This window comes from Malaya genurostris, chromosome 1, assembly GCF_030247185.1.
Source record: "Malaya genurostris strain Urasoe2022 chromosome 1, Malgen_1.1, whole genome shotgun sequence".
NCBI lineage: Eukaryota > Metazoa > Arthropoda > Insecta > Diptera > Culicidae > Malaya > Malaya genurostris.
This window is the reverse complement of record NC_080570.1, coordinates 140,861,960-140,882,716: the sequence shown is the minus strand read 5'-3', so window position 1 is coordinate 140,882,716 and position 20,757 is coordinate 140,861,960. Positions and strand designations below refer to the sequence as shown.

Below are 20,757 nucleotides of genomic sequence, written 5' to 3'. Positions count from 1 at the left end.
AGCTGCCAGTCATTAGCATTGGAAAAAAAAACGGTGGAGAGCATTGCACAATAACAGCCTAATGGCTCTAAAAGTTTTCTAAAGAACTATTAGGATTTGTTGTTCGCAAATCGTAGGGAAATATCCTCAGTTTACTGCAAATCAAGAACAGTTTGCTTAGATTTGTGCACTTTTCGCTGTGTGAAATTCACAGTAATCGAGATCAAGTGAAGCTTTCTTTGTTTTTGCGAAAAATGTGAAAAAGGGGAATGCGTGCATAATTCATACAATTGATATTCGGAAGTGTTAAGGAACATGTCAGTTGTTCTCGTATTCACGACATCCAGTTATGTCTCTGACATTACCCACCCGCCTTTTTTTCCAATATATTTTGAACTGTTGAATAGTTTCGGCTGCCGAGACATGTTTCCTAAGATGTGCCTTCGTTAATGCACAAAATTCCTCAATTGGTCGAAGTTGTGGGCAGTTTGGTAGATTCATGTCTTTGGGACGAAAGTGACATTTTTGGGAGTATACCATTCTACCGTTGATTTCGAGTAGTGGCAAGAAGCAAGATCTGGCCAGAAGACAACAGGATCCTTGTGGCTTCGAATCATGGGTAGAAGTCGTTTTTGTAAACATTCCTTGATGTATATATCGCTGTTCATTGAAGCAGTGGTGATGAAGGGTTTTGAAATCTTACCGCAGCTACAAATTTCTTACCAAATTTTTCGACTTCAATCGATGTCTCGGACTGGTTTAACACTTGCCCTTCTCACACCGTATAATATTGTGGTCCCGACAAGGATTTGTAATCGAGTTTCACGTAGGTTTCGTCGTGCATGATTATGCAGTTCAAATTTCCAGCAAAAATCGTATTGTACAGCTTTCGAACCCTGTTTTGGACTACGTTTTGGTTGTTTCTGCTTCTTATAGGTTCGAAGATTCAAACGTTCTTTAGCACGAAGAACATTTGACTTCGAAGTGCCCACTTTTTTGGCCACATCCCGAACTGAAACCTCTTTCTATTGCTCGAACGCCTTCAGTATACGTTTATCCAACTGAGGATTAGCAGGACCTTTTTTTCGACCCGTTTTCGGTTTATCCTCAAAGGTGTTATCCTTACCGAACTTCCTGATTGCATCTCACACGGCTTTTTCACTCACTCCTCCCATTTTTGCTATCTTTCTCAGTGACAGTCCGCGTTCTGTGCACCATTTGTACAAAATATTTCGACGTTGTTCTGCTGAAAGTCCACGCATTTCGAGACAAACTAATGAAAACGAATAAGCAACAGCACAAGTGGTTAGAGAAGAGTGTAAACAACAGTCTTTAGGGCGAATTTGATAGACGTAGTTTCGACTGTCATTTAGAAAATCTACTTTCTTGTAGCAATTACCTTCCAAGAGAATCAGACTTGTTACAACAATTTAGTTGTGATATCAACTACGGTAAAAAAATATCTTCCAACCTGAATCGGATTGTTAAAATTATAGCTCTATTCAACTACAATAAAAATATACTGTCATCTACCATCGGCTAGTTTCGTACACATGTATGATTAATTTTTAAATGTTTATAATACGTACTGTTGTTTTGATTTGCACAGATAAAATCCCTCCGCGGGAATCCGAAAATAAATTATTTACAAATTTCAACTAAATAATAACATGAAATTTGATTGGATGAAGTAGACTATTGCTTTCAATGTTAGGAAACTCGAAAGTTCACACACCTAAAAATAAATTAATCCACTGAAGCTTGCGTTATGTTCTCGTTCTACTAAAACTATATCTCTAAAGAAAATTTGACACATAAATTCATGTTGTTAATACGGTTATAGATTATCAATTCTTTTTTCAGTAGTGTATACCAATGTTAATACAGACAATTTTGTGTTTGTTGAAATCAATCGAATACACGTTCGTTCGAGTCGTCTTTTGTCGACAGGTTTTTTTTTGTTACAATACAAAAAACTCCTTTACATGCACGTTTCGATTTAAGTTAAATAAAAATGGCAGCAAACTCATGCTTAATCTAAAAACTCGTGTTTCATTCCCCGCTCAACTATTGCTTAGTAAATTTTGGCTTTGTTTGTAAAAGTGTTGCTTCTTCTATCGCTTCACGTAAGTACACTTAAGTATAGCAGTAGTAAGCTATCGCCTAGAATTCTGACTTTCGGTTAATAAAAAAGGCCATCTGTTTACGTTTTACGAATTACAACTAACTCCAAATTGTCTAGCACAATAATTTTATCTGCTGATCTACTGAATGCACTTTTTGTAAGGCTTTTATTGACGTCGTCTGTGTTTAGCCAACAATCCAAAAACTGAAAAGAAAAAACTGGCTTCCGTAGCGCGTTTTCCACGTTGATGTAAAGCCCACCGTTTACGGGCCATGGAAGTTTAACGAATTCGAGGACTAGTATTTTTGTTGTGACACTGCTGGCGTTTCTGGAAGCCTTGTCTCCGTAGAATTAGTCAATTTAAATCAGGCAAGAATGACAGTTTGGGTTTTAACACAAATCGGAAGTTGTGTTTAAATCCAAAGCTGTATTCCAAGAAAACGTTTTAGGCACATGCGTTAACCGATTGCTTATTTGCCGGCGTATGTAGGGTTCTTGAAGGTCGTTGTCGCCTGCTTGTAGATGGGATTCTCGCCCTGTAAGAGAATAGTTTAAAAGCAATAAATTTCTATATGTTGAGACCACCAGAAACCCCTTCCAAACTTACCGTATCCCACTTGGCCATCATTCGTTCTTTTTCGAAACGTGCAAACTCTCGGCGATCATGAATGGTAGTCAGCAGCTTCCAGAGTAGAAGGACCGCCAAACCAATCAGAACTACCGCAGCAATTACAGCCAGCACGATTCCTAGCATGAACACCTTCGGAGGACATTCGCGTTCCTCCTGGGCCTTCACGACGACTTGCTCGCCACTGTCGTTGTAGGAAAACTCATACCGGCAGTCATCCTCATCGAAGAAGGTACACTTGTTGTCATCCTTCTCCTCGTCGACCTCTACCTTCTGCACAGGAATTGGCGTGAACAGAGTACAGTTCGCTGCACAATCGGACGGCTCCGCCAGGGGACCGGTTTTGTATTGCTGACATTGGACGCAGTGTTTGAATTCGTTACACCGTCCAGAACAGGTGGGACACTTCTCGCAGAACCGACCAGAATAGCGACCTTCTTCTGTTATCTTGCACCTAAAATTTGTGAGATGTAATCTCAGCCGGCCGATAGAAAATAAACACGAAACTTACCTGCAACTTCCGCACTCACAAGTTCCATGACCGGAACAAATTTCCCCACCGCTCGGAGGAATACAGCTATCGTTGGTGGCCTTACAATCGCAGGCAGCTCCGGTCCAGCCTTCGGCACAAATACACTCTCCACAGGAGCAAGTACCCTGTTTCGGTCCTGAACACAACAGTCCATTGTGACGATCACACGAGAAATTGTCGCACTCACAGAACCTTCCTGAGATTACCTCATCATGATTTGCTCGCTTGTCACAGTCACAAACTCCACAGACGCATTGGCCCCGTCCGCTACACTCGATCGAGGTATTTGTTTGACGACAAGCATCGGCAAATCCGGCCTCGGTGTGAATATCCGTCGCCGAACACTCGCATTTGTGTCCATGGTGGAACTCATCACAGTCACAAACGCCGCATTTGTACGTTCCAACGCCACTGCACTCTTCGGCATACTCCTTGTACTCCGGATTGCCTGGTAGCTCACATGGACAGCTACACAGCATCTCAATGTCAACGGTTAGACTCTCGGTAATACCAACCGGGTAGATCTGCAGCACCTGATTCCAGTCGCGTGGATTTTCCGGACATTTCAGCAGGGTAATATGAGCCTCAAACTGAACTATGTCACCGACCTTGAGACCGTCACATTTGCTGGTCTGCACCAGAGGTCCATTTCCTAAACACCGCGAGTAGTACTTAACATCGATCAAACTGTCCGTCCGATTGTCCTTCATCTCGACCGAGGATGAGATTTTCTGAAAATAAAACCAGAATTTTAGGACGGTTGATATTTTCCACCAATTCAGCGGCTCGCCTCACATTATACTCATCACGCACAAGCGACACTATGTTGGATGAATCATTGGACAACATAGCCGCCGATGAACCCTCCACCAACTTGGACAACCGCTCGTAAACCGACAACTCATTTTGCGTCACCGCAAATATGACGTTAATGGCGTTCTGTTTCACCTTCAGGTTGATCTGCGAAATGCTCGGATAGTCATGGATCGTGGAATGTGTATAGCGACCCGTCTTATCCAGGTGACATTCACCGTCGTTCGGAGTAATCACACCGCCCAGCTTGCCGTCACCGGCATAATGGAATCCGGCATCCGTCGAGAACACCAACAGACGACGGGCTTTCTCCCGCCAACCGATCTGTTCACGGCACACTACGGCTTGCATGATCGCATCGAAACCACCCTCCGGAGCATCCAAGTTACCCGATACTGCCGCACGTTGAACCTCTTCCTGTTGTCAAGGGGATAGACGTTTGCGATTATTCGCGAGCTGATAATTGGATCTATCGAATGTTAGCCATGAGAATGCATGAGCATCCCACAAGGTACGGGAGTTCTGCCATGCTGCTCATACATCCTACCGTTGAACCCAAAAGCAAAGCGGTGTTACTACATCATGCTAAGCTACCCATGCACCGACTACTAATGCTACTCCTGTCATCGTTACTAAAACTACTTAAGCGTGCATAGCCACGTGTTCCTGATGAGGTGCAAAATAACGGTGATTTTTTAAACATATGAGGTGGATCATGATTACAAGCAGAGGAAAAGTTTTCGATGATAGATGTTGACAATTTGGTTTAAGTAGGCTCAAGAAGGTCTATGTCTATGTCTAAATTTTTACATCGACTCTTTGTTTTCTACATACTAAAATTAAATAAACATGAAAACGTCTTTCCTTATGCCGTGTAGTCAGAGATGCCAGATTTGCAGATTTGTCTGTAAATCTGCAGATTTCGGGTGTTGCAGACATTTTTTGTTGTGCAAATTTTTGCAGACTTTTGAAAATCGAGTTTCTCGCAGACTTTCGTCCAAATTTACAGACTTTTGAAATTGCCGCGACCTTCAGTTTTGCGTGTCATACTTAATAGAGAAATTGCTGCCAGCAAGGCATGCTTGCTGATTCCAGATTTTTTTTCACATTCACAGACTTTTGAAACCCTGTCTGCAGATATTTGAAATTTTTACCTGGCATCTCTGCGTGTATTGTGTCAGTCTAAACGAAATTCATATGATCAAACAGAAAACAAGTTCTCTTAATTCTCTCACGGCCATTTCAATTCATAACTTATTTTCGTACTCTTTGAATCGAAAGGGTGAGGTACTGTTGTCCAGTATAAAGAACCGAAAAAAAAACAAGAAAACGATATCTGTCCGATATTTGTATACAACGTCAGACAAGTAGCAACCTCTAGAGCTACCTACCGAAAAATTGTAGTAAACACTACACTTTGTAGTATGTACTAAAGTTAGGAACGTGATCCACATGTAGCATTTACAACCGAAATTCAAGTATGCTTCGTTTCATTCATACGGCCCATTGTCGCACCTTCGGAATTGAAAAGAACTTCTTCTCAAGCTTTATTTGTAGTGAAAGTGTTTATGTATGATATTACCAGCACTTCTTTAGTCGAATGCTCTAATTTATACCAACGTATCATCGTTCTTTTGAAAACTCGTAATGCACAAAAGGCATGAGCCATTTAGAATAATTGACAATTACATTTTAACAAAAACAAAACAAACAAACAATTAAATCTACGGTTTTTGGAATTATCACGTCCAATTTCCACGCCTTTTTTTGTGTGGTTTCCGTAATTAACACGGTTTTGTTTTACATGAAGAACCTTAGTGTACTCAAATTCAGTCAAATTAACTCAGCGTTGAGTTTTCAAACATTCCCGCATAGCGTTTTGGCTACCTGGGCAGCCATGGCCACCAGACGGCTACCAAAATTGATTCAGTAACGGTTGTCAAATTCAATTTGATAAAACATAGTGGCCTGTATCTTAGTTAGCCGAGCGTTTTCATCTTTTCACCTTCGCTGAAAAGGTCAAAGATTTCGATGTGGGAAAATCCTGGTGGATAAGGTTGTATCGTTTGAGGTGAATGTCTGGCAGCGGTCAGGCAGTCGGTCACCATAATGTCTGCCAGCCATATTTTTCCAGCTGGCAGCGTTTAGTCAGCCATGCATATGCGGGTTTGAGTGAAAAAAAATGTCTTGTAGTTTAGTCAGTTTTCTTTATCGGAATATTCTTATCGAATTTAAGGATGCACGAATACGTCGTTTTTCATTGCCGTTTTTAGATCTGGTTTTTGAAACCATAAATCATCAATCATAGGTGTTTTCAATAGAAATTCAGACGAAAAAGGCTCGGCAGGTTTACAACGAAATTTGATAATTTACAGGCCAATTTGCTGATTTGACATCTCTGCATATCACTGACAATTTTTCACGATTTGTCGAAAGAAATGGGATGCCGGTAACCGAAATCGGTAGTCATTTTGAAAATTACAAAAAAAAATGGTTGCGAAAATTTTGATAGCATCCGGTATTAAATCACGCAACCAAATCGATTTCACTTCATAAATATTCAATCCACTCACCTTTTCGATTGATGCTCTTCAATTTATGATACTATAAAAAAGTCAGAAATAACTTTTGTGTTGATTTTCACGCAGTTTAAAATTTGTTGTGAGCGCAACAACAAGTACAAGCGTCTGTTCGCTTTAGTATTCGGCACAAACAGAATGTGCTTCTATTACACACACATGACATTTGTTGGAATGACGCTATCTGCTTTTTGTCAAAAAATACGGTGGGGTGCCGGCAACCGAACACCTTCCCCTACATATGCGTCGTAACTATGACAATGTTTGTTTATGTTTGAAAAAAAAATTAAGTTACTGGGCCGTATGAATAAAACGTAGCATGCTTGAATTTCGGTAGTAAATGCTACATGTGGATTACTTTCCTGTCAAAAGCAGAGATTTGACTACACAACAACTTTCGAACATGTAGTATTTACTACAATTTTTCGGTAGGTAGCTCCAGAAGTTGCTACTCGTGTGTTTGCTAATAAAGTGAAGTAGAAAAATTAAATAAAGTGGTATTTTTGCCCCAGTAAGTACGTTTCTTGATTTATGCATAATTTTTCCAGCTTTTCCGGCTCCGAGTCGATTCGGCATGCAATAAATGCTCAAATTCGAAGGTAGCATTAACTACATGTTCGTACAACATTTTGACGTCGGCATCCTGACGTCGAGTTTCTTGATAGTTTAAATCTTAAAAATTCTGTTTCCTGAAGAAAACAAATCAATCTCTTTTGTAGTTGTAGTTGTAAATCAACTGTCATAAGACCTAATATGGGTTCGGTGAAGATCCCAGTGAATTATTTCGAGCCGCATCGGTCCGATCGTCGCGCTGCGATCGGGCCTTCACCGAACAATTCCGCACCATTTGCATCAACCGTTTGTTGTTGAAACGAAAGTTTCAAGTAATCTCACAGAATTTTATTTAAATTTGAATTCTTTTCTTAGGTTCGTTGGTATAGTTCATATAATTCATATAAGCCAAGAGATGTGTGATCTAACTAATCTAATATACCTAAATATTTGGTAACCAACGTCCAACCACAGAGAACAGACATCAATGTAAAATTTACAAAGAAGTAAGAGAACTACAAAATTCAAACGTGATCACCAAGTAACGATTGGCCTATAAATCGGTCCAGTAATTATTGTTGGATGGTACAATGGTAATTCATACGTGCAAAATTGTACTCATCGGTGACTTTTAACATATTTCCTCTTACAGGGTTTACACAACATCTGGGAGAAATTTTCTTTTAACTTAGATGTCTGTTATCCGGGGTTCAACTGGTTTATCTAGAACAAGGGGTCTTCCAAACCACTATTGACGGCAAGTATGAGCCTGGTGTGAACGCTTCCAGCACTGACCCGCTTTCCGTTTTCAGTCGTTCTTTGTATGTTTACTACCAAAATGTAGGTGGCGTTAATACATGCATTGACGATTACCGATTGGCATGCGCGGATGATTGTTACGACATCATTGCTCTTTCGGAAACGTGGCTCAACGAAAATACGATATCCGTCCTGGGATATGGGTCAAATTATGAAATTTTCCGTACCGATCGCAGCTCCCATAACAGTTCGAAGAGCATAGGAGGCGGAGTGCTCATCACGGTTCACCGTCGTTTAAAAGCTCAACTGGTTGAGAGCACACCGGGACGTTGTGTCGAGCAGGTGTGGGTTCGTGTTCAACTGGCTGATTTCTCGCTTTTCATTTGCGTGATTTACATTCCTCCGAATCGATGTCGTGATGTGTCGCTGATTACGTCACATATCGAGTCATTGCATGAAATTGCATCTAATCAAGCGCTGCCCATCGACGAAATCCTGGTTGTTGGAGACTTTAACTTCCCTAGTTTGAATTGGTGTGCCACTTCTAATGAATTTTTATTTGCTGATCCCGCACTTTCAGCATTTCACGCTGGCATAACTACCTTGCTCGATGGTTATAATCTCAACTTGCTGCGGCAATTCAACCACATCGTTAATGAGAATGGCCGAATGCTCGACCTTTGCTTCTCCAGTAAAACCGATATCGCACCCAACATTTGCGTTGCGCCGTCTCCTCTAGTGAAATGTGTTCGACATCATCCTCCGCTACACATCGTACTCGAGACTAAACGTTTACCTCATGACAGCGCCCCCTCCAGCATCATCAGCTATAATTTTAATAGAGCTGACTATAATAGCATGACTGCCTTCCTAATGAGTATCGATTGGGATGACATTCTCGACAATGATGATGTTAACGCAGCTGTACAGACCTTCTCCAATGTACTAATCTACGCGATTGATAACTTTGTTCCGAAACGATCCGTCCGACATTCCAAACATCCGCCGTGGCTAACCGCTGAATTGAAACATCTGAAAACATCCAAAAGAGCTGCTCTGACACGATACTCCAAGTATGGAGGTTACGTTTTGCGCAATAATTATATTCAGATAAATAAGTTATACAAGAAAACCGTGAAGCGCTGCCATGCCAATTATTTAAAAAAGGTACAGCATAGGATAAAGTCTAACCCAAAAGCTTTCTGGAAGCACGTGAATGAGCAAAGAAAGGAATTTGGATTACCATCGTTAATGCGATTCGGTGAGCGTACCGGTTCGAGTACTCAAGAAATTTGTCAGCTCTTTTCGGAACAATTCGCTCGTGTTTTCTCTACTGAAACATTATCCCCACAGCAAATCGAACGAGCGGCCATCAACGTTCCGGTATCTAATTGCTTTTTGCACTCCATTGACATAGACGTGAATTCGGTACAGATGACTATCGCTGGATTGAAGTCTTCGAGTTCTGCAGGACCAGATGGCATACCGGCAGTTATTTTGAAGAAATGTTCAGCTGGAATAATATCACCACTTTATCGTTTATTCAGAACCTCATTAACTACAGCAGTGTTTCCGGATTTGTGGAAAGCTTCGTTCATGTATCCGGTTTACAAGAAAGGCGACAAGAGCGATATGAACAACTACCGCGGTGTCACTTCTCTTAGCGCAATTCCTAAATTATTCGAAAAAGTCATTCTGACTCAAATTTTTAACCATTGCAAGCAGTACATTGATGATACTCAACACGGGTTTATGCCGAAGCGTTCAACAGCTACTAACCTCGTATCTTTCACATCTTACATAACAAACGCTATGTCAGACGGGTTGCAGACGGACGTTATCTATACAGATCTCTCTTCTGCTTTCGATAAAATCAATCACGACATCACAATTGCAAAATTAAATCGACTCGGCTTTGGTGCAAACGTCATTCAATGGATACAATCATATCTCAGCAATCGACGTCTTACTATCAAAATTGATGATTGTTTTTCCGAAGAATTTGTTGCAACGTCTGGAATTCCACAGGGGAGTCATCTTGGACCTTTGATTTTCTTACTGTACTTCAATGATGTAAATCTTTGTCTGGATGGACCACGAGTCTCTTTCGCTGATGACCTCAAGATCTATAACACCATCCGCAGCTCAGAAGATGCGGCATTCCTTCAACGGCAATTGGAAATCTTTGCGAATTGGTGCAAAACCAATCATATGATAGTGAATCCCGAAAAGTGCTCAATCATTACGTTCACAAGGAAAAAGTTACCGTTCAAATTCGAATATTATCTTGAAGGATTCATGATTAGTAGATCGACATGCGTCAAAGATCTTGGTGTCTTTCTCGATGAGCAGTTATCATTCAAACAGCACATTAACTACATTGTTGCGAAAGCTTCACGCTGTTTAGGATTCATATTTAGAATAGCTAAGCACTTCAATGATATTTATTGCCTGAAGACTTTATACTGTTCGTTCTACTTTGGAATATTGCTCAGTAGTCTGGAACCCTCTTTACCTCAATGGAGCTCATAGAATAGAATCTATACAACGTAGATTCGTACGTTTTGTTCTTCGACGATTACCTTGGAATAATCCACATCAACTGCCGAGCTATGAAAGTCGCGGATTGCTGATTGGTCTTGACACACTACAAGTACGACGAGAGCTGTCGCGTGCTTTGATGATAGCTGATATTTTGAGTGATAGGATTGACTGCCCCGCTTTGCTCCGTGAGGTTAATATTAATGTTCGTCCCCGTGCTCTCCGTAACAACGCCTTTCTTCGACTACCTCTACGTCGCACCAACTATGGAACAAACGGTGCCGTTATAGGCTTGCAAAGATCGTTCAATCGTGTATCATCTGGATTTGACTTCAACCTTTCACGGAAAACAATTCAAGCAAATTTTTTACTTAGTATTAGAAACTATCATTAGGACTACAATGTGTCTGTTGATTTTACAATAATAAACAATAAACATTGAAAGATTCTATGTACACTTTTTATTGCACACATGAAACAAAATGTGAACGAAGTTTATTCTTCATGGTCAAGTTATTCAATCGATATATTATGCAAACAGATGTGACTGCAGGCGAGAGTCGTATGGTTTCATTATTCATATGATAACAGCTTTCCAGGGTTGTTCTATGGGGGGACAAGCTGAGTTTTGGAAATGTTTATTGGATCGCTATAAAAACTAAAAGTTAATCAGTGTGATCAGCTCAGGGTAGAAGTAGTTTGGACAAAGGGGTTTTTAATGCGCTTTTGGATGATACTTTTTCATAAATAAAACTTACTGTAAACCGATACGTATCCATACTGAGAGGCATAAGATTGTGATAGCCGTAGGGAGCCGCACATTGGGGACATGGTTCGCGTAAACTGTAGCGTAGAAGTGGGGGACACGGATGCGATTATTACTTGTTTTGTTTATGAATATCAATATCAGAAGACCGCAGCCGTCATGCTCAACGATTGGTCGCCGTTCGATTCGTTTGAGGAGTTTCGAAAGACGGACGAATTTCCGATGGTTAAAACGCGCACAACCCGACGGTTAATGCATCAAAATTAACATCGTTCGTGAATTGTAAATGGTCCCTGAATTATTGGATCAAATTGTGTCTTCAAGATCTCGGCAGGGTTTATCACAGCTATTTAGATTGAAAGATTCATCGTGAATCTCAACTAACGTCGTTCACTTCTACTACAGTCGTTTGAATTTTGCACCTTCATCAATCTATAACACAAAGTTTTTAACGTAGCACTTAACATATTAGGACATGCACTAATTAACATTTAACACCTTTTGACAAACGAACAGAAAGAGGACAAAGACAAACACAAATACATCATTCAATCTCCTTGGCAATGCTAGAGCTAGTATCGACTAAAATATCAATTTATATTTATGCAGGAATTCATACTACAAATGAAGCTCTAGCATTGCCAATGGAACACAAAACATTTATAGTCGACCTTCATTAAAACACTGATACTTTCGAAACGTAGTCTACACGAATTTAATAAGAACCCAATAAGGTAAATATAATTACTGAAATCTGAAACAAAAGACATCCCGACCATAATGAAATGATCCGAACAACGATAGTAAATGAAAACCCGGTTCTTGCTTTCCTACTGCTAGAGAAATTCCCAACAATTAACAAACTACCATCCAATAGAAAGAGAAGGAATTAAAGAGAACGAAACACCGCCCTTAGACGGTTCTCGATCAACCACTTACGGAAAACCGATCCGTATCCACGTTCAGCGACATGTGGTTCTTGTACCCGTACGGAGCCTCGCAGCGGTCACACGGATTGACCAGTCTGTGTTTTTGATTTGGATTTTGGGAAAGTTTAAAATTTAGATAATTAATAATGTTCTAGCCGAGCATGACCGGGAACGTGTCGATATCCTGCAAAAAAAACCTAACGATGATCGCCAACCGGATAACGATGATACTTACTTCTTCGGAACCGTCGAAACGTAGGGCATCAGCACCTTGTCCACAAATGATCCGAATCCCAGACGAAAATTGGACGTGATGCTACGCATCTCATCGGCCAGCAATGCACCAAGTGTGGACAGCTTTTCCTTGTCGTCTTCCATGGACTTTGACAGATCCATCAGGTAGTACAAATCGACCGGATAATCCTCCGCTTGGGAATACTTGACGCCCAATCGGTACACTTCGTCTGAATAAAAACAAAATTTATAACTTTAATTCATTTCTTTCGACTGATCTCACAAAACTTACTTAGTCTCAACTTCAGCTGCACCCTCTGCGGATAAATCTGCACAATGTTGTGCCCGCTGGCACTCATACTTCCGGACGAAGAATGTGAAGAACTGGAATGCGACGACGACGACGAGGAGGAAGACCAATGCGAACTACTGCTGCCGGACATTTCCGCTTCATAGTCTCCTCCGGCGATGGCCACGCCTCCCTTCGAAGGTTTGCTCAGTTCCCTCGCTACCAGTGTGATGGCCTCATTGCTGGGGTCAACCGTATATTCCTCCGGACAATAACCGATATCGTGTCCATGGCATCGTGGTTTACTGAAGTTAGCCTGCGTACACCAGCGGCAATTGCTGGTCTGGATACATTCCCGACAGGTCGTTTTACCCGGGCAGGTCAACTGTGACGAGGACTGGGCGGCCACAAGCGTCACACAAAGGACGGTCGCTATCACTAGTAGCAGTAGTGTGGGAAGCGTGAGAAGCGCTCGACTTCGTTCACTAATTGCTATCATGACTGGCGATTATCTGGAATGGCAATCGGAAGGCGAACGGCATTCAGTGGGACTGTGTAATATGTTTATGGACTTTGTCATTTATGTATGTTGTCCTCCACCCTAAGTTCGGATTTTATCACAGTGAACTTTCTTCGGCGACTGGCAAATGGGTAATGCGATAAAAAGATGTGATCATTTCTAGTTATTTACTGTTGCGACCTCTTTGGAAGTGAGGGAATTATTCCCAATATGTTGCATGCATAATCCAAATAATCGATATTTCAGTTGTTGTTTCTTACTCTGAATATTTCAACAAAAATTATTTAATGTCTGTTTCGTGATGGCTACTGACTAAGAGCGGCCTTTATTGTAATTTGAGTCTTCATTTTTCGAAAAAAAACATGCGCTTGGAACTTAAAATATTGCAACTGAATTTCCTCTCTGAAGACGAAGTATTGCCGGATTGATAGTGGCCCTCGACAGATCTTATGAAGTACTGTTCAGCAAGAGCGTGAGACATCGACAAATGGTAGTCAGAAGGGGCCAAGTAGAGGGAGTATGGTATGTGACACAAAAGTTCCTGTCGGAGCCCAGAAATGATGTTTTTGACCGCTTTCCCTTTCATTTGTGTGAGGGCATTGTCGTTTGCAAACAATCCAGGCAACCCGTTCACAAACGGTTCAAGAGAACTAGTTCTTCTGGAAGAATGAGTGAACAAAAGTTTTCCCACCTTCTGATTAACGTTTAATTTCTTCGTTATTTGTTTTTGAGTTAGGATGTTGTCTTCGTTTATCAATTTTTATAATTAGGCAACATCAATTTTTTTCGGTTGACCTACACGACCTTCATATTTTACAGCTTCAAAAAAAAAACTTGATGGGATTCAAACGCACTTTCTTCAATATAAAGTAGTGAATCAATGAATGAATGAATTACTAGTTTAATTGGTAAAACTATTTCCCCGGTTAGAGCTACGAATTCGAGTCCCGTCTCTGTGATAACATTTTCGTGATTTTTATTACATAATTGCATTCACATGTCAATTTTCCTATCTGTTTTTCCCGTTAGATATTAGATCACACCTGCAAAAGTGTGCAATTCCGTTCATGCGCAAGCATAGGGACAAAGTCAATTTTTGGCTTTATTTGGCAAGCTGCCACTACTCCAAGAAGATTGTGAATACCACATGCTGCCATCAAGATCGATTTTGTCCCCAAGCTCATAAATCCTCCGAATTGTCCCGCTTTTCAAACAAACGAAATAATGGGCAATTTCAAACCAATGAATTCTACAAAGGGGCAGGGAAGTCAAGGACATCTAACAAATACTAGAATTTGAGAAGTGTAACCTACTTATTCTGAAACTTGGAAGTTTTACTTGACGACGAAAATGTGATTTAACTGACAATAGAAAGTCATTATCATACAGATTGATTTGAAAATGTTCCTGCCTTTCTCTATAGAAAGGTAATGAAATTGCAGGTAAAACGGACTTTTGATTTTTCTTGGAGATGGCTAAGCCGATTTTAACCAGCTTAAACTCGTTCGAAAGTTACTTTTAGGTTGTTCGAAGTTCAATTGGCAGTCGCTTCTGGTTCCGGAGATGCAACGGTAGGTTTGAAGATTAAATGCCTGTCAGTTCAGGTTCCGTAGATATAATGATATAAATGACGAAAAAAACAAAACTCATTTCTGCTCGATTTTCTCGGACATGGTTGAACTGATTTCAATAATCTCAGACTTCGAGACTTATATTGGGTTGTAGATCGTGTTAGAAGATCATATGGTTGGTAGTTCAAGTTTAGGAGATATAATCGAACAAGTGACGGAACCGCCAAATCAATTGTACACAGATAAAAATCCATTGCTGGTATCATGATGAAAAATTATGAAACATATCTTCTCATGAGATCATAACTATTATTAATGATATTATGAGCAAAATGATTTAAATCATGAGAAATGCTAGGGGAGATGATTTCTTGCTTCTTAAAGTACACTCATGTTTTGATAATTTTGTTCATAAAATCATCAATAATAGGCATGATCTGATAAGAAGACATGTTTCATGATTTCTTAATCATGGTACCGACAATGGATTTTTATCCGTGTAGATTTACTAATCACATTGGATTCTTGTGAACGCTATTACCGCTTATAATACATAGTAAGGTATCAAATCAGTGTTCACCCAAGCAATTAAAAGTTCCACAATTACTTAAAACATTCACTTTCTTGCTGCTTAAAGTACACGTTGAACTTTTAAGAACTTGAAAGTACAGAACAAGTTCCGCGTGTACTATCTCGCTGCATAGAAGCTGAACAATGTGTTCTAGAAGCTGCCTAAAAGCTCGTTCGTTGCTTCGGGCTTTCGGACTGCTTGGAATTCTATTGATGAACTTCGTAAGCTGCTTAAGCCGAATCAATCTCTTTTATCAGAACTTTATGGGCAATTATCGATGAATTGAGTGCGACAATCCAACTCAGCCAATTTTCTACGAAAACTGAATGACGTAAGAAAATAAACGATAGATCGATCAGCAAATGACAGTTACTCTCTGTTAAACAGAAACCATTTTAATCTATCGCACGACATTTGGATTAAGTTCCAGTGTACAGTCTGAAATATCTTAACGCTCGTTCAATGTTACTATAAAGTGAGTACAATTTTACTCATTTTCACTCAAAGTGAAACTACTGTATAGTGAGTAAAGTGTCATTTACTTATTTTTTAGAAAAGATATAATTTGTCAAATTCTAAATAACATTTACTTAGTGTTAATAATGAGAAAAAAATCGATCGATAGTTATTGTCCACTTCAAATAATCATCAAATACCTGTGATAATATTTACTCTCTACTCGCTTCCCTAGCTTCGGAAGAGGTAATAAGTAAAGGTTCTTATTTCCTTGTAGGGCCTTTAAAAATCTATTGAATTTTCTGCACAGGAAGGAGGAAAAGAAATGGGGCAAATCTGCTATCGATATTTCGGAGTACTGTAATCAGTCTCATTATCGAAAATATAGAAATATATCACGAGCTAGAGAAATAAGTAAAGTAGAACAAATTATCGTTGGAGCGATCGTTCTAAAAAATAAATCTTTAGAGGTTTTATTTTTTGCATGTTTTTGAAAATGAATCGTCACAATAAATTATTGGATTACGTTGATAATATATTCAATTTTTTCGCGATGTTGGAAGGTAACCATTTATTTGACTCAACGTTGTTCATCTAGACTATTTTTATTGTGTTGGTAGTTTTCACCCGAAATTAAGTGGCGGCAGACCAGAAGCAAGTAAATATTGTAACAAAACGGGTTCGATTTTGTATTGCGTTGGAGGATAAGAAGTAGGCACAATTTTGTATATAGTTTTGGTAATATGTATTAAATCTGTATCCCGCATGAAATTCGCATGGACAATACAAATCAATACATTACAGATAATTCTGTATGAATGGCAACTCTGTTGGTAAATGAAAAAAATAAACACAGTCTAGATGACAGACAGGATGTTTATGATAGGGTAACGTGGCGCCATCATGACACATGTGAGTACTGTCTCAAATAAAGGAATATTCGAAATGACCGTTAAAATGATTGAAGAATCTAATTTGAGTGTCCTGTCTGTTAGTCTGTGTTAGCAGTTTATAGTGAACTACTAATGACACCTCGCGGTTCAACATAAAACGTCAAACAGACGAATAGTTAGTGCTATTTGCAAAACACTTAATTGTACCGAAGTGCAATTTCTTTTCTAACGTGCCGAACAAATACGTATGATAACTTCAACATAAACTGCTAATGCGCCAATCTTTGACCGGTGATACCTGCATATTTCGCTGTTCTCATATAACATCTTCATATTTTTGAGAAGTATTGTGCACGGTAATACATCAACATAGAATGAACGTTTTACTTTTGAGAAACACCTGCATCCGGTCAAAAAATCGACAAACACCAGCCAAGCATATGAGCTAGGACGTCTGCGACCTTATTACAAATAGCACTCGTGTTGAACAAACCATTCCCTCCACTTGATCCTTGTTGAGGGATTTATTACTCTCTAATTTACAATTGATCGGCTAGCCTATTTCTTCTGTAGATATGAAGAATTTCGGTTACTCCTAGTAAATTCTATTTTGTTAGACACTTTGCAATTTTTTTCACACTTGCTATCAATAAATAGCAGCTTCTAAGGTATGATCGAACCATTCGCGTTACTCTCTCGATCGCTTATTTCCTTACGTCATTCAGTTGAAGGCGACGTTTTCGTAGAAAATTGACTGAGTTGGTTTTTCGCATGATTGTCGTTGTACCATTCAGGATGTGAATCATCTTTGTTTGGCCGACTGTGGATACAATATTGGCACTCGACCAGTAGTTGTATTTCAACTTTTTTCTATCGATTTTTCAATTAGTCTTTCGACGCATAGTTATGTGGGCATTGATTTTGACCTATCCGATTCAATAAAACTAGTTTGCCTAGTATGATTGTTGGTGTCACCAGCGTGTAAGAAAATATCCTCTTGTGGGCGGAAAGCTGCTTGTTACCAGCAGTAGCATTATTAATGCTTCATTCATATACCAGCAGCCATGATCGATTGAATGAGTTCAAATTGCAATAGAAGCGAGCGGGGCTCGGTTTGCCGAATGTCTTTGTTTATTCGAAATGTGCTATATCAACAATACGCTGTCCAACACTTGTCTCTTGTCTACATTTTGATTTCCATCCATCGTACAGCCCACTGTGCATCTTGCATTTGTATGCGTGATGCTCATCGGTGTGTTGTTTCTTCTTGCTTTTGCTTTTCTTCTCATTCTCCTCACGATCGAGATCAACCAGCGCAGCCGTCGGAAGCGATGATGATGATTCAACATCTGGCGCGGAAAGGGTGCCGTTTTTATGAATAGAGCCATTTTTCTCGCTACTATCTCTGTCCACTGATTACCCCGGCAGCTAAGTCACCTAACGAACGTAGGAACACCGACGGGTATGCTCAGAACCGAGATAATCTCTAGGTAAACAAATCCAAATCGTGTGTGATTTACGCCTTTTCTGCTCCATACTACCCACATATCTACGCGTAGGCATCGCCATTTTCGAGAGTTTCGAAATCAACTACTTCTATTCCTGTGGAAAACTCAATGCATCACATCTTATCGCAAAATTTTCACTTGTTCTACAATGGAAACCATTTTCTTTGCCACTAGAAGGCAAAAAAAAAATTCACCACACACCCAGTTTTCCAATCACTTGACTCCACCAAAAACGGAAGAAATTCGCTAGACCCTTCAAGCTCTTACCGATAATCGCTCACGCAGTTCACTCCGTTTCGAAAAACTTTATTGCAAATGTTAAGGCACTTTTGATCAACAATTTTAATGTGTTTTGCAATCACAAAATTTTCACTTTCAACGCATTTTTTTGACTGAAAAAAAATAGCCGACGAGACGAGAAATTTTCCGTACACCCGAATCTCGCGACGGAAACTGACAGAATGACGAAGAATGCTGTGAGAGTATGCGGAAGATTCAATGAATGAAGGAATGAATTCACTAGCTTCTTGCATGAATGGATCTTTCATTTCTACAGGGATGAAGCCTGAACCCTGAAATATTTTTATACGTACAATAAATTTTAATAGTAATCCGTCACACGTTTTGGATTTGTTTCCGTCAAAGAAAAACCAATATTTCGTTTAAAATTATATTGTTGCTAAGAATAAGCCATATAGTAAAAATAATATTTCTAATCTTCAATGACAGACAACGGCAAACTTCGATCGGTGTGTCTTAAAAAAGCTGGTTTCAACACTATCCAATAAGAATAATAAGATAGATGATCCTAGACAGTGAGAGGGGGTAATATAAAAAAAACTAAAATTATATGTCATCAAGATGAGTGCTATTTCGCTAGTAAGTTTATATAATAGCAACTTCGCTGTTTAAAAGTACACGCAAAAACCTAAAAATACAAAACAAATTCTGCGAAAACGTTCTCCTTAAAAGCTGGGCAATGTCGATGCTTATGAGTTAGTTCAGTTTCGCTGCATGAACTTTCAAGTGTGGAATCTTAAATGCTTAAATCAACAAGCGTACCATTCTGATATTCCTTTTTCATCCATAGTTCTTTTTTGAATATGGATAGTTGCTGTATGAACTGAATTTCAAACTAGTTTTCGTACGTGGGGCTCGATATAGTACCAATAATGTTACGCTGCTGGGTATGCACTCAATTTGTTACGTATACTAATGTTGTCCTATATCTAGGAAAAAATGTTTAAATGATTAATATAATGGAACGATATTTAAACTTGATTAACATGATTGATTTTTTAACTCCGACGTACAATTATTTTCAACCAATTTTGATATTTACCGATAAAAATGGTCCTTGTTCAATTTCTAGTTAATATGGTTTATGACGACAGCCGAAATTTATTCCATTGATTAATAAAGAAACTTGTGTACATTTCTTAGTAAACTTAGTATGTATTTTTTTTGGTGAAATATCGTTCGCATGATTTTTCAACCATTCGAATAATAAACATCAATCATTATAATACTGCACAAAAGCTAAAGCATGTATAAATCCTAGCAATACGAAAACAATTAGTCATAAGCACGGCACTCTTTTGACTCTTATTAGAAAGAATATATTTGTAAACAAATTGTGTTGATAGAATATATAATAGATGTGTGGATATGGTGACATTAACAGCTCTATCACAGAGAACAGACATCCAAGTAGAGATTTCAATTTGTGTAAGAAATTTAACAGTTGTTTCGAAAAGCAATCACCAATCTCCGATGGAGGCGCTTCGAGCAGCCCATTAATCCCTTATGAGGTCTTGCGTTAGAGCTTCCATATAATGGTAATTCATGCGTGCAAAGTCGTGCGCAAAGATGATTTTTAATCGATTTTAACTTGTATGCTTTACACAACTATTTTGGAGAAGGTTTGTACTAGCTATAATGTCTGTTCTCTGTGGTTCTATTTTGATTTAACCAGTGTTTTTTTAACAACCAATATTTGTTTGAAACATCGATATTCTATGTTTAAAACAAACATATTTTGTTTGTATCTCGGTTTGAAACAACATTCTTTTGGTTTGATGGTCAACTAATCGTTTAGTTGATTTAAATAATCGGAATTTTTGGTGCGCAGAACACTTTATTTTGTAAATATATATTCCGTTTTATTCCAACATGCAGAAAATTTCCGGTTCTTAAAAAAACCTCTAAAGATTCGTTTGAATCACCTAGAATTTATATATTTTTAGCATATGAATTTCTGCGTGATGCATTCACATTCTATGCAAGCTCGAACGCAAGAGCCCATAAGCGATTGTTTGGCTGATCAAAGTGTTTCTTTCGGCAGATTACTATTTGGTGATCTTCAGGGTAAGAGAAAATATTTTTTTCAAATATAAAATTTGTTTCACATGTTTTGAAACTTTTCTAGAAAAAAATATTTCCTCAAATATTTCGAGTATTTAAAAGTTTTTTCAAATATTTTATTTAAAATTCGGCGTCAAAGCAGATAAAA

The 20,757-nt window shown here is 39.1% G+C and overlaps 1 protein-coding gene across 2 annotated transcripts; it reads right to left on the bottom strand.

The window, feature by feature from the left end:
• Window positions 1-1,455: 1,455 nt before the first annotated feature.
• On the bottom strand, window positions 1,456-18,712 carry LOC131425952 (integrin beta-PS). Of its 2 annotated transcripts, none has more exons than XM_058588285.1 (8): window positions 18,513-18,712; window positions 12,730-13,238; window positions 12,439-12,667; window positions 12,214-12,298; window positions 4,060-4,494; window positions 3,244-3,995; window positions 2,712-3,186; window positions 1,456-2,640 (listed from the first exon to the last, which is right to left on the bottom strand). In XM_058588285.1, the coding sequence occupies exons 2-8, from the start codon at window positions 13,223-13,225 to the stop codon at window positions 2,575-2,577; spliced, it is 2,538 nt and encodes an 845-aa protein (XP_058444268.1). In that variant the 5' UTR covers window positions 13,226-13,238; window positions 18,513-18,712; the 3' UTR covers window positions 1,456-2,574. The 2 variants fall into 2 exon arrangements, with proteins under 2 accessions (XP_058444268.1, XP_058444269.1); XM_058588286.1 differs by lacking the exon at window positions 12,214-12,298 and adding an exon at window positions 11,267-11,351.
• Window positions 18,713-20,757: the final 2,045 nt, after the last annotated feature.

Coding starts and splice junctions, on each gene's coding strand:
- LOC131425952 (XM_058588285.1), bottom strand. CDS start 13,225: ATGATAGCAATTAGTGAACGAAGTCGAGCGCTTCTCACGCTTCCCACA. Junction 12,668..12,729: donor GCAGCTGAAGTTGAGACTAA/GTAAGTTTTGTG, acceptor GTTTTTATTCAG/ACGAAGTGTACCGATTGGGC. Junction 2,641..2,711: donor TGATGGCCAAGTGGGATACG/GTAAGTTTGGAA, acceptor ATTCTCTTACAG/GGCGAGAATCCCATCTACAA.